This window comes from Lacerta agilis, chromosome 8, assembly GCF_009819535.1.
Source record: "Lacerta agilis isolate rLacAgi1 chromosome 8, rLacAgi1.pri, whole genome shotgun sequence".
Taxonomy (NCBI): Eukaryota; Metazoa; Chordata; class Lepidosauria; order Squamata; family Lacertidae; genus Lacerta; species Lacerta agilis.
In genome coordinates this window covers 60011652-60025863 of record NC_046319.1, presented here as the reverse complement: position 1 = coordinate 60025863, position 14212 = coordinate 60011652, and the positions used below count along the sequence as shown (strand labels likewise).

Sequence of the window (14212 nt, the reverse complement as noted above, 5' to 3'; positions counted from 1 at the left end):
ATGGACCTCCTAAACTGATTACATCCATAAGTAGAGGTTCCACCAGAGCTGTCAACTTTTCCCTTTTCTTGCAAGGAATCCTATTCGGAATAAGGGAATTTCCCTTAAAAAAAGGAAAAGTTGACAGCTATGGGTTCCACTGTAATTATTTCTTCAGTATTAGTGATTCTTCCTTCCAAACCTTTTAGGTGGGAGTGAGGAACCTTGGGTCTCCCTGCCCTGCCCTTGGGATTCTTATCAGTTCAACCCCCCCCCCTCTCATTGCATTGTTTTGCAGCTTCCTTAAGTGTTTGTGTCTGGATGGAATGCTTGCCTAGATGGAGATCAGAGAGGGTGGGTGGGTGGGTGTCTAGAAGCTATCCCACTTTACAAAGGTTATGTACACATTCGTTGCTGTGCCTGCTTTTGCTCTTGACTCCAGCCACCACTTGCTCTCAGGTTTCCCAAACAGGTATGTGGCCCTTGGGCTGCAAAATATTCCCTATCCCTGCTTTTAGGGTTGAAAGGACAAGGCTGGAGAGGAAATGCCCCAGGAAGCTGGTCCTAACACCCAGTGAACATCAGGCCCTCCAAGGTTTGGCTCCCTGCCATTTTGGGAAGCAGAGAAGGTCTGGCATCATGTCAATCTCTTGTTTAGACTTAGTGGTTTCCTGTGGCGTTTTGGTTAGGATGGCAACCACAGCAAACTGTCTGTCCCCAGACTCATCTGTGCCAGTCTCTCCCTTGGCACGCCTGTTTTGTAACATTTAAAAAATAATAATCTTCTCCTTTGTTTTCATAGAAAGTCTCCATTTACCAACTTTGTATGTATTTTGTTGTTAAATGCCTTTTGTTGATCAGTGAAAAAGATTCCATTTACCAACTGTATGAAAACATGTAAAAGTATATTTTAAAAGTCTATCTAAACTGGGAATTTTAAATAGCAATATTGCTTCTTTCCAATCTGGAGAGATTTCGAAAAAGTTTGTGTTTGAGTTCAATAGGGCTGTGAGTTACCTGATTAAAGGAATTTTAGGATAAACTATGTGTTTAGTCAGTCAAGTGATGCATCGATCTATTAACTCAGCGTAAATTTGATTTTGACAACAGGAAGAAAGACTTTGAAAGTGGGGGCAGGAGAATCTCATTGCTTTTAAGCCAGGGGTCAGCAAATGTTTTCAGCAGGGGGCTGGTCCACTGTCCCTCAGACCTTGTGGGGGGCCGGACTATATTTTTTTGGGGGGGGATGAACGAATTCCTATGCTCCACAAATAACTCAGAGATGCATTTTAAATAAAAGGACACATTCTACTCATGTAAAAACACACTGATTCCCGGACTGTCTGTGGGCCAGATTTAGAAGGTGATTGGGCCGCATCCGGCCCCCGGACCTTAGTTTGGGGACCCCTGCTTTAGGCTGATGCATGCATAGGTCACAGAAAAAAATAAGCTTTGAGGAGGCTTTCTCTCACACAAAGGCAGGGATGAATTTCCTAAAATAGCACTTTCAATTTGTATTATTTTATAAGTATTTATATTGAAAATGACTTTTTTAAATATTAAATATACTGCCCAGTTCTCTGAGGCACCTTTTTAGGTAATCAAAATATTTTACTCTAACTGGTGACTTTATGAGCACTGCAATCCAATGATGCATGCTTATTTAGAAGCAGGGATCATTAAATCTGTCAATTTTGCTTTCTCCAGTTCTCATTTTTACAGTCTTGTTCCGCTGTCCACATTACCAAATCAGTTTGCATTTTTAAAAGTCTGTATGAAAACACATCGGCACTTTCAAACAAATTTCTCCTACTGTATACATTTTAATGCAATTTTACCTAATGAACATTCCCCACATCAAATGGGGTGCGCATTTTGCGTGGTCGCGAGTAGTCCCCTTGGATCATGGAGCAGCTCCTGGCAGTTGGGGCCTGGCACGACCTTCCCAGGTTGGATACCTGTGGACTCCACCTACTCCAGCAGCCACCCAATCCTGGCTGGGGAGGTGTTGCCGGGGGGATTGGCCAGGTAGAAGGAGGGATTATACAGTACACACAATAGAACTTGAGTCATACCTGGGAAGTGGCCGTTGGATTCAGAGTTGGATTTTTACGCACACCTTTTTGCATATATTACTTGATTAGAGAACTACACTGCAAAATTCAGGAAAGTGAGAATTCCGAAGATGTGTGTGTTTCATTTCATATATTGAAGTATGTAAGTGAAAATTAGGGAATTTCACCTTTAACTGAGAGCTTACTTGAATTTGTCCCCCATCTCTACTCCCAATTAGGGATCTTACGAATCTTACAAATTTACACTTTCTGAAACAATATGCGAACCAAAGTACAGCTATCCTTTGAAAGTTGCACTTTTCCAAAATGTTCCGAAGCTGCTCTGCAACCCACAATTGTTTACTGAAATGCATATATTAGGGGAAAGTATGCATAAACACGAAGATCTTAGAGAAAATAACATACCAAAAAGAAAGAAAAGAGAATAACATACAAAAATGTGTTATATTAGGGGAAGCAGAGTTCCAAAAATATGTACGTTAATCACACCTGCATACAAAAATGTTTTTATTAGGAGACGATTACACTAAAATGCTGAAGAATTTTCACGATGATTTAAATAAATAAATAAATAAATAAATCTCAAACTGCTGCAGAAATGTTGTGAACTGAATTTAAGATTGGTGAAATGAGAAACAGAATGCTCTGCTTTTCCATCTCTATCTATATATATAAAATGCAAGTGTCTCTGCGTCCAGTCCGTGTGTCTCTGGGTTTGCGCAACTGAGCATGTGCCCCAGGGACACAGGGATTGGAGCAGAGAGACACGAGCAGCGTCGGCAGTTCAAGCGGGGCGGTTTAAATGGAATGCCGGCGCTGCAGAGGACGAGGGGAAGCCGAAGAGGGAGGTCACGCTGCTGCTCCCGCCGCTACAAGGAGAGCCGGTTGCTGCTGACCCCCTCCTGCCCCGTTGGCCTGCATGGCGCTGCTGCCTCTCCTCCACCCCGCCCCCCCACCCGCTAAAGCACGCTTTGGCAGGGGGGCGGGGGGGCAAGCAGGGCTTCTCCGTTAAAGCAGAGAAGCCCTGCTTGCCCCTCCTCCACCCCCTGACCACCCGCTAAAGCAGGCTTTGGCAGGCGGGCGGGGGGCGGGGGGGCAAGCAGGGCTTCTCCGTTAAAGCGGAGAAGCCCTGCTTGCCTCTCCTCCACCCCCCCCGACCACCCGCTAAAGCAGGCTTTGGCAGGGGGGTGGGGCGGGGGGGGCAAGCAGGGCTTCTCCGTTAAAGCGGAGAAGCCCTGCTTGCCTCTCCTCCACCCCCCCACCACCCGCTAAAGCAGGCTTTGGCAGGGGGGTGGGGGCGGGGGGGAAGCAGGGCTTCTCCGTTAAAGCGGAGAAGCCCTGCTTGCCTCTCCTCCACCCCCCGACCACCCGCTAAAGCAGGCTTTGGCAGGGGGGTGGGGGCGGGGGGGCAAGCAGGGCTTCTCCGTTAAAGCGGAGAAGCCCTGCTTGCCTCTCCTCCACCCCCCACCACCCGCTAAAGCAGGCTTTGGCAGGGGGGTGGGGGTGGGGCGCCAGCCCCCTCCACATATATTCTAGCGCCCTTTTTTTAACGGGCTTAAACCACTAGTTCCTAATAAGTGTACAAAGGATTGCAACAATTCCTAGGTAAAGATAAAGGACCCCTGGATGGTTAGGTCCAGTCAATGGTGACTATGGGGTATGGCGCTCATCTTGCTTTCAGGCCAAGGGAGCCAGTTTTTGTCCACAGACAGCTTTCTGGATCATGTGGCCAGCATGACTAAACCGCTTCTGGTGCAATGGAGCACCGTGACAGAAACCAGAGCGCACAGAAACGCCATTTACCTTCCTGCCACAGTGGTACCTATTTATCTACTTGCACTGGCATGCTTTCAAACTGCTAGGTTGGCAGGAGCTGGGACAGAGCAACGGGAGCTCACCCCATCATGGGGATTCAAACCGTCGACCTTTCAATCGGCAAGCCCAAGAGGCTCACACGTAAGCCCCATGGAATTCAATGGGTCCCATGTATGTACATAGACATTAAGAGATTTGCAGCCTAAATCTGCAAATATCCCCAACCCATTGCCTCCCATTCCTGCTTTAAATGCTTTTGTTGGTCCCATCTGGTCTTATCCTGGCTATATTTGAAATTTTGACATAAACGGTTTGACCTCAGTAGGGGTTTACTTCAGAGTAACCTTACATAGGTATGGGCTATAAATATGTGAGCAGATCTGTTATGCATCTAGAGATGTGTATGGAATTTAGAGAGTGAAATTTGGGACTAGCTGTTAAATGCCATGTTAAGTTCCCTGGTACAGTATATGGATAACATATGGGATACCCACCAATTTCTACACCACATAATAAGCCCTTAGGGTTGACTCCATGAGCAAAACTGGAGTGTTTAGGTTTTGTTAAGACACACCCATGGAAAAAAATGCAGTGATTTAACCAAAGAGGAGGGGATTTCATTGCCAAGAAAGGAGAGGGAAAAACCCACACAATTGCATGGAAGCAAAGTCTTCAACCTCCTAAATACCTTTCAGATGGAAAAGGACCCCAAAAAAATCCCGGTAAGGTTTGTGCCTGTCAAAGTTTAGCAGTTCTAAACAGCGCAGATCAGGAAACAATTAAAACAACAACTCAGTAGTACCTATCATACTAAATGCTTTTAACATTTACTATACTCTAAGCCAGTGTTTCCCAAACTTGGGTCTCCAGCTGTTTTCAGACTACAATCCGTGACAGCTGGTCTTGCTAGCTAGGGATGATGGGAGTTGTAGTCCAAAAACAGCTGGAGAACCAAGTTTGGGAAACACTGCTCTAAGCAACTGTCTCATAAGGCACATGAGAGTATTATTATCCTCATTCTGCAGATGAAGGGGTGAAAGAACACTTGCCCAAGGCCATTTGGTTTGTTTGTGGCTGAGGAAAGAATTGAACACTCCTAGTCACTACAATTACTCCAGTGCTGTACCACATGGGCAGGCGACTTGTGGACATGTCCCTCTGATTTGCTGAAGTGGGAAGTGAGTTCATGCACATATACCAGATAGGCTTTAAGTGTGGGAGGCAGGCCTCCCCAGGAGGACATAGATGAATACCTGGGAATATGTAAGGTTTTGCCTCACCTGTCTCTTCTCCACATGTTTGAGATGGAGAAGCAGGTGTTGGTAGCCTCCACCTCCCATAAACCCTAGACAGCATGGCAAATGGTTAGGCAGGGGCGGAGGAAGCCTCTTGGCCGCCCGGGGAAGCAAACGCCACGCGGAGGCACCCCCTGGGGGCGGGGCATCCTGACGCGTGCGGCGTGACGTCACGATGCACGTTGGGCGGACTGCGCATGCACGGAAATGCTGCACATGCGCAGTCCGTCTGGGCCGGTGCTGCTGCTCCTGCGGTGACCGAGCGAGCTGCCGAGCGAACGGCGGCTTGTGGGGCTGCCCTGTCCGTCTGTAAAGCAGCACGGATGGGGTGCCGGGTGCCGGGGCTCGGCTTGGGGAGTGGCAAGAGGGGCCGCTGAGTGTCACCCCCTCCCCGCCCCCGTCGCCCCTCCCTTGCTACGCCACTGTGGTTAGGGATGATGGGAGCTGTTGTTTGGCAACATCAGGAGGGCTTCAGGTTTCCCACCTCTGTTTGCAAGCAAAGGGTTCTGAATTAGTGCTAGAAATTGGTGGTGCAATCAGGGCTGAAATTAGTGGTGCAATCAAAGCCAGTCAGATACTCCTTGTTATTCATGCAAGAGACAAAGGACCAAAAAAAACCCTCACACCTGCACAGCCATACAGTGCAAGATCCACAGTTTGCAATCAGGATGCCTGGGAAGTTCAGTCTTTATGCTTTCCACTGCAGACTAACCTGATCTGCTTTTACTGAACTAATGTTCTGATTAGTTATTCACTGGCCTCCAGTTTTCCCAAATGTCCAGATACAGTTCTTGGCATAAAAATAAATAAAATCAAAATGCATTAACTTCAAAAACACATTTCAGTGAAAAATCTAATATACGCATTTTTGTATGCAATGTTGCCTAAAATACATGCCTGCAATTCTATTTTCCCTAATATAATATAATGTATTACATTCAACTAACTTTTACTCCTAGTAGTCCCACTGAAGTTAACAGACCCAAGTTAGTCATCGCTATTCATTCCAGTGGGTCTACTCTATGTAATAGTAGGTAGACTGCAACAAAATGCATTTTTGTACTTTATATTCATTAATATATGCATCTTGACACACACTTTAAAGGACTCATTTTTGCACACATTACAGGCTGGAGAACCGCACTGCAAAATTTGGAGTGGTGTGCATCTCAAAGGATGACTGTGTTTTGGCTTGCATATTGTTTGGGGAAGTGCAGATTAGGTGGGTTCACCTTTAAATGTGAACTGAATGAAATTTCTTCCCCATCTTTATTGATATTCCATAAAAGGACTGGGGTTAGACTTCAGGGAAAACCATCTTAAACAAAAATATATTCAACAAATATCAAGATACTAGATGCTTACCTAATTTCAGTTGGTAACTGATTCCAGAGGGCATGCACCCTCTGTATGTAGGATTAAGTCTACAGAATGATTTAACCAACAAACTGAGGGTGTGTGTCTTCTTCCCTCACTTTTCTGTCAACTACCTAGTAAAAGAATTGGAAGGGAGTTACCTGTTTGAGGATCTGAAATTTTATCTGAAATCTGATCTTGAGGATGCTTTGTGGGCTGAAAAAAAATGGGATTTACATTTGAATAAAACTCGGTCCCAGCTCCTGCCCACCTAACAGTTCCAAAGCACGTCAAAAGTGCAAGTAGATAAATAGGTACCACTCTGGCGGGAAGGTAAACGGTGTTTCCGTGCGCTGCTCTGCTTTGCCAAAAGCGGCTTTGTCATGCTGGCCACATGACCCGGAAGCTGTACACCGGCTCCTTTGGCCACTAATGCGAGATGAGCGCCGCAACCCCAGAGTCGGACATGACTGGACCTAATGGCCAGGGGTGCCTTTACCTTTACCTAAACGTAGATAAATGAACACAGAAGCAAATACATAAACATTGCACATGTGTTTTTTAAAATTTTGAACTCCAATAAATATTGCTGAGTGAAGGACCGTTTAAAAATGAAACTCTGCTGCTGTTCTCTCCCCCCATATCCCTCCCCCCCCCCCACACACATTTTTGAGGTTTTATGCATTCTGGACATGTAAGGTGAGGAGAGACATGACCTCTGCTTCACAGCGCTGTGCAAAGTTTGAGGAATTTTCTGCCCAGTCATCTTCGCTTCCCTTGCCTCTCTGTTAAGGCCTATCAAAAGAGTCGTGAACATGACTCGCAGCTCAGCGTTTTTTTCCGGTGTTACATGGCCAGCCAGGAAGATACAATGTGGAAAAGTAGGGACCTGAGAGTGTTCGTGCTGCGGTTTGAACAGGAGACAAGGAAACGTTGTGAAGTCTCATAGACCCTTCTCTGTGCATCTCTGAGGCAGATGGTCGAGGGATGGCCAGATAGTCTAAAGGCTCTTTTGCTGTTTCCCTTCCCTCCCCCCCCCCGTCTCTTTTTTGTTGCTATAAAATCATCAGTGTAAACCTCTCCCGCTGCCAATCCCTACTTTATTTCAGCTCCTTTTAAACAGCTGAGCCCTGTTCTGTAGAAACGGAGGATAATTTCCCTTAACGTTGAAAATAATTACAGGGAAAAAAGTGATGGCAACTCTTTGCTCTATTTCATGGGTAGGCAAACTAAGGCCCGGGGGCCGGATCCGGCCCAATTGCCTTCTAAATCAGGCCCGCAGAGAGTCCGGGAATCAGCATGTTTTTACGTGAGTAGAATGTGTCCTTTTATTTAAAATGCATCTCTGGGTTATTTTTGGGGCATAGGAATTCTCTCATTCCCCTCCCCCCCAAAATATAGTCCAGGCCCCCCCACAAGGTCTGAGGGACAGTGGACCAGCCCCCTGCTGAAAAATTTTCTGACCCCTGCTCTATTCAGCCCTCAAAACCAAGGCATGAGACCTGGGGCATGGAACGTCTTTCAGCCGAAGGCTTGCATTCCCTTCTGAACAACTTTCTAAAGGCCACGTGCCAATAGTGTATAGAGCAAGAAATGTCAATGTTACTTACATAGAGCAAGTTTCTATCCTCCACCCAGACAAGGAATAGGCATTTTCAGAGTTCAAGTCCATATTCAAGCCTTGCAAAAACTACTTGGCTTGAAGCTGGTCCAGTGGGGGTATGTGGCCTGGGGTGAGACCCAACAACCAGACAGAGAGGTCTGGGGGGGGAATGCATTTGGCCCCCAAGTTTTCCACTGCTGGAGAAGACTATGGCAACCCATCTAATAAGTAGGTCTGTCACCAAATTAATGAAATAGCAATGCAGTCAGGTACATCTGGAGTCAGAAGTCTAAGTCCCATTGAGTTCAATGACGCTTACTCCCAGGTAATAAAATACAGGACTTATTTGGTTTATTTTCACGATGAGGCTGCAGCCTTAATACACCTTGACCTGGGAGTAAATCCCATTGAGCTCAACATGAATTTTTTTTTTTTTTACACAACTTGTATAGGATTGCGTTTAGTCACTGGTTAGATTTCCATATATTTGTAGACCATATGCTTTATGGTGTTTTATTGCATTTTTATTATTGTAAGCTTTATTGTAAACTTCCCCGGTTATTTTTTATATATTGAAAGGCACACACAAGCATGAGAATAAAAACGAACAGTTTTGAAGCAAGAAGCATTTTTGCTTTTTAGGTGAAGCATTGATAATATCATAGCAGGCATGGGAGAGGCACTCCTTCCTTGTGGAAGACAAAGAGATGCTTTTTTTAAAAAAAAATCAGTCATCATCATCAACCTTTTATTGGCATCAAGCAAAGAAACATACATACATATAGAACAGTAGCGAAATAATACATTCACAGTGGGGCAAACTGTATTAGAAGAGGAAAGAGACAAGACTCCACTGTCCATGATCACATCTCTGGGACTCCTGATAACTCAGACGACTGCAGAGCATTACGACGAAAAAAGAGCAGATGTAGGTATTTAGCTACCATTTTGGTAAGCTCCTGGTCAGTTCCCTTTAGTAGGAAGTGCAATACTTCCCGCTCTGGTCTCCTTTTAGGGATACAGAGCTGGTCCAGGAATTGGTGGCGGAGATCGACGTAAAGTTTGCAGTGGAAAACCATGTGAACGAGGCTTTCCACCTGATGGTCACCGCATGGACAAATCCTCTCGCCCTCCACCCTGCCTGAAAACCTTCCCCATAGGAGGTTCGATGGATTTGCGTTGAACCTGGCCAACGAAAAAGCCCTTCTTTCTGGGGGGTTCAGAAGAAAAACAAGATAATTGCAATTTGTTTCGTGTGCCCACGGAAGATGAAAATAGAGAGAGGAACATGTTTTGTCTGCTGCCAAGATGGCGACGTGGCGATTGTTCACCTTTTTTAAAAATAGGGATAATCAGTGCTTTCCACCTGTAGTTTGTGTAAGTTCTTGCTTTAAGGAAATGATGTAGAGTCAGCTATTGGGGTTTTCCAGGCCAGGATCGTTGGAGAATTGACTTAACCACTAGGTTCATAATTAGTCTATATTCTTATGCCCTCAATTTCCTAACTCAGCAACAAAGTTCACAAGTCTTTAACTTAGCCTTACCTTTTTACAGAGTCGTTTAGGAGGATGGGTGGGGAAAAGAAATCCATCTATGAGCGGCATCTTGATTCCCTTGAAGAAGTAGCAACGTTCATGACTTAGCCACAGCCAAAGCCAAGAGATTTGAAGAAATGGCTATGGTTAATTTATTGATGTTTGAAGTTCTATTTTATTTGAATAGATTTGTTAATGTTAACAAATTAGTCAGGTGACTTTATAATTTTGTTAAATTGTGCAGTGACTTCCTATCCAGTTTGGACACAACCACCACCCCCCATGACTAAAAATGGACTTTCCATAGCTTTTTTTGTTGGCATGTGCTGCTCTGGTTATTTTGCTGCTGTAGTTCTTCAGAACTTGTCTGGGACACAAGCCGGAGAGACATGCAAATTAGTACGGGCACATGAGCAGATGTCTGTCTGTCTGCTTTCATGCCAGTGGCAGGCCAGTGCCTAATTTAGGCATGGGGGGGGAATTTGATTGAGTTCTCATTTAAAGACATCCCTAATTTGCACTTCCCAAAACAGCATAGAAACCAAAATGGAGCCATCCTTGGAAATTTGCACTTCTCCAAATTTTGCAGTGCAGTTCTCCAGCCAAGTAATATGTAAAAAAAAAAGCACACACTATAGTAAAGTGTGCATAACAATGCGCGCGCACACACACACACACACACACACACACACACATATATATATTAGGGAGTGTAACCTACAAAATTGCATTATGTAAGAAGAAATCGTTTTGCAAAAATTCATGGTATAGAATGAGATGACTGGATGCTAAGGTAGAAGAAGGCAGTGTACCACTTCAGACTGCTGTTGGGTAAAAACATTTTTGAATGCTTCCTCCCTACACTTGGAAAGAAATGATTACCTGCAGTTGGAAAACAAGCAAGGAGGAGGACGGTTACAACATTTGGGGCTTTTCACTTTATGGAAAATGCAAGTAAGAGAGGGACTGATAGGGTTGTACAAGCTGATACATGGTATCTTCCACGTAACTTGGGGACATCCACAAAAACTGAATTTTGAAAGACTCGGGACAGACAAAAGAAAGTACATCTTTACACAGTGTATAGTAAAACTCTGGAATTTGCTCCCGCAAGAGGTGGCGATTGCCACCAACTTGTATGACTTGAAAAGATTAGACAAATGCACAGGGGATAAGGCTATGAATGACTACTGGTCATGATGTCTGTATTCTCCCTTCACAATCAGAGGCACTGTGCTTCTGAATATCAGTTGCTTGGAATTATGTAGCTGGTGAGAGTGCAGTTGTGCTCAGGTTCTGCTTTTGGGCTTCCTGTGGGCATCTGGTTGGCCACTGTAAGGGCAGAGTCCTGGACTAGATGAGCATTTGACCTGATCCAGCAACCATAGTAGGCAAAGGGCTCAGCTAGAACCTTTCTCCCTGGGGTGATAGTTTTCAACTTGGCAGGCAGGTATTCTGTTTTTCAGCATTCCAGGGTGACCCCTCCCACTTCAGCGTACAAAGCAAGTACAGTGGTACCTCGGGTTAAGAACTTAATTTGTTCCGGAAGTCTGTTCTTAACCTGAAACTGTTCTTAACCTGAGGTACCACTTTAGCTAATGGGGCCTTCCGCTGCTGCCACACACAATTTCTGTTCTCATCCTGAAGCAAAGTTCTTAACCCGAGGTACTATTTCTGGGTTAGCAGAGTCTATAACCTGAAGCGTCTGTAACCTGAAGCGCCTGTAACCCACTGTAGATGCAGCCCCAGTTGCAGTTTGTTTTGTCACTAGCTTTGGACTGACTCTGAGTAATAGGCAGCAGGGATCTAGGCCTGGTTAAGAGTTGGAGGGGCCCAGGGCTAACAGGAAAGTGGAGCCTACAACCTATTCCCAGTATGTGCATCTATAACAATTGCATATGGGGAAGGGCCTTAGCTCAGTGGTACAGCATTGGCTTTTTTATGAAGGAGGTCCTAGGTTCGTTCCATGATGTTTCAAGGTACAGCTGGAAAGAACCCCTGCCTGAAAATCCCCAAGAACCATTGCCAGCTAGTGTAGATAATACTGAACTAGATAGTCCAGTAGTCTGACTAATTATAATGTAGCTTCCTGTGTTCCTTCCCCATACCTCCGAATGAATGATTGCAAAAGTACACTGGGAAGGATAATTCATTTTGTAACTTAAGGGTTAATTTTGTTAATGTTAAAGTCAAGATGGGGGACAGGTGGGGATGTTACTTAGTAACCAATCAGAGTGGCATAATGCACACTGAGCTATCTATTGACTGTGTGGTTCTGAGGGAGTTTTTCCCCCTGTGTATATGATTGTGTGCCTCCCTGTTATGTATAAGGCCTGAACTAAGAAACCTCTGTATTTATTTCTCCTCAGTTTATACACTGTTTTGCTCCATTTTCTCGGTAAAGTGTTATCAAGACTTTTCTTGATCAAGATTTTGTCTCTTATGTAAGTGATTTTGCTCTTTATTTATTTGCTTATTTGTGTAAACATGCAAAGCTGCTTTAGCCTGATTCAAGCCATCTAGCTCAGTGTCCTCTCTTCTGAGTGACAACCACTCCCCAGGGCATTCAGCAGAGTGTTTTTCTCCCACCGCCAGCTTCCTACTATCCCTTTTCACCAGAGAAGCCAAGGATTGAACCAGGGACCCTCTGCACACAGAGCATACGTTCTGCAAGCCTGTAAATTCTATGCTTTGCACTTTTAAAAGGCCACCATTCCTGCTCTTCAGCCTATGATGTTTATTCTGCTGCATGTGCTCCATATTTTTTACTTAATACTAATTCACAGAAAATCCCTCTGAAGAGGAACCACCCATCAACACATATGGAACTAGTCTTGGCAGCAAGAATAGTCACTCGTGGAGCTGAAGGTCTTAGAAAGCCAAAAGGGGGAGAAAAATAAAATAAGATACAGACAAGTGGTAAATGTGGGAGAGAAAAAAGCAGTTAGGAAAGCGAAAACCACTGAATATTAAATGGGCGGTGACTTCAATCAGAAACCTACAGTGCTCTTCCTGACTCCCTTTGCGAGGGCAACAGCATCAATTCATGAAAAAGGAAGCCCAGTCCTGTAGCAGCTGAAATTCTTCTTCTCGGTGCCATTTGTTATAAGCTGTGAATGAGTCAACAAGGCCTCCTGTGAACCAAAAATGTTCTAAACCAGTAATTTTATTTTATTTTTTTGAAGGAGAGAGAAAACCAAGAAGAACCCACAAAGATATTGCAGGGCCTGGTGGTGACATCACAGATCAGGTGACTCTGCTCTTCCAGTCAACAAATAATGATTTAGAGTCATCTGCATCTCAGAAAGTAGGGTTGACTTTATAACACTCTTTCAGGCCTCACAGGCAACCACAGAACCACAAGCAGACTGCAATCAACAATTTAGAAGGAGTACCCGAACCTCGACAGGGAGGTTTACCTCCTCCTCGTGTTTTTCCACACCAGCCGTGTGTTTTGCATCTGCATAAGGTGAGTTCCATTCATTCATTCATTCATTCAGTATTTCATTCATACATTTTGCTTTCCATACTTCCAAGACATATTGGTTTTTTTTGGGGGGGGGGTATGTTCTATCTCTTTGAAAGCTTAGTTTGCCTTCCCCTCCCCTTTCATCCTAATGACGATCCGGCGCGCATATGCTTCTATTGAGAAACTTGTGGCTGAACATTCCTGTGGTGCTGCTGTGGAATCGGATTCTTGGTTATAAACAGGCACAAAACTTCTTTTGATTTTTTTCCCCTCTTCCCCCTTTTCACTTTTCTTTTTGCATTTCAGTTTAAACTTTTTATGTTTTTGTTTGTTTGTTTGTTTCCTAAGGAGTGTAAGGCTCGAAGACAATCTGGGTCGTAGATTTGGGTCATGGCTTCCAACAGCATATTTGATTCCTTTACAACCTATTCTTCAACCTTCTTGCGTGGTGAGTACAAATCTTTCATCCTTTCCTTCGAGGCAGGAAGCGCCGTTGTTTGTCACTCAAGGGAGCTTAAACTTACAGCCTCTTTTAATAATCCCGTTGGCACATCTTCAGTTGGATGTTCGCTCTTTGCAAACCGGGTGGTAGAGGGAAAAATCCTCCCCCCCTTATGTCTGGATGATGCTTAAGGGGAATCCGTGGCAGGAGGGGGTGGTAAACTTTCTACCTCTTTCTGGATTGTGCTTTCCCAAGTTATTTTTGGTGCCTGGGCTTTGTGGATGTGTGTGTTCCATCAAGGATGTTGTCTTCCCATTCTTCTCGAGTGCCAAGAAAAATGATAAAGTCAGCTGAAGTCTATAGGCTGTATCAAGAGTCTAAGTCAGTTGAACTTATAGTAGGTGCCAATGAAATAAGTCATCATAACTCATCTCTGCAGCTTAATATAGATCCGTGATGTGATTGCAATTTTCTGTTTTGTTGAGTTCATGGTTTTTGCATCTACAAATTTCCTACCATGGTTTGACTGCATCTGAACTGTTAGACAGACCCTAGGAATGTCTGTTTTTTAAATATAATATCTGGGCTTAATTTTCAGCTAAGGTAGAGTGGAGGTAGACTGGAGAAGAGCTTTAAAGGCTGG

General features: G+C 44.6%; 1 protein-coding gene across 3 annotated transcripts in view; it reads left to right on the top strand.

Moving 5' to 3' along the window:
• Positions 1–14212, top strand: part of RUNX3 (RUNX family transcription factor 3) — a 149940-nt gene that overhangs the window by 7374 nt on the left and 128354 nt on the right. Inside the window, exons 1-3 of one of the 3 annotated variants that reach the window (XM_033157784.1) lie at positions 12840–12908; positions 12995–13127; positions 13476–13575. In XM_033157784.1, coding sequence (XP_033013675.1) covers positions 13518–13575 — 58 coding nt within the window. In that variant the 5' untranslated portion in view covers positions 12840–12908; positions 12995–13127; positions 13476–13517. Of the gene's footprint in view, positions 1–12839; positions 12909–12994; positions 13128–13475; positions 13576–14212 lie in introns of those variants that run through there. The other 2 variants (XM_033157785.1, XM_033157786.1) reach the window with 2 other exon arrangements.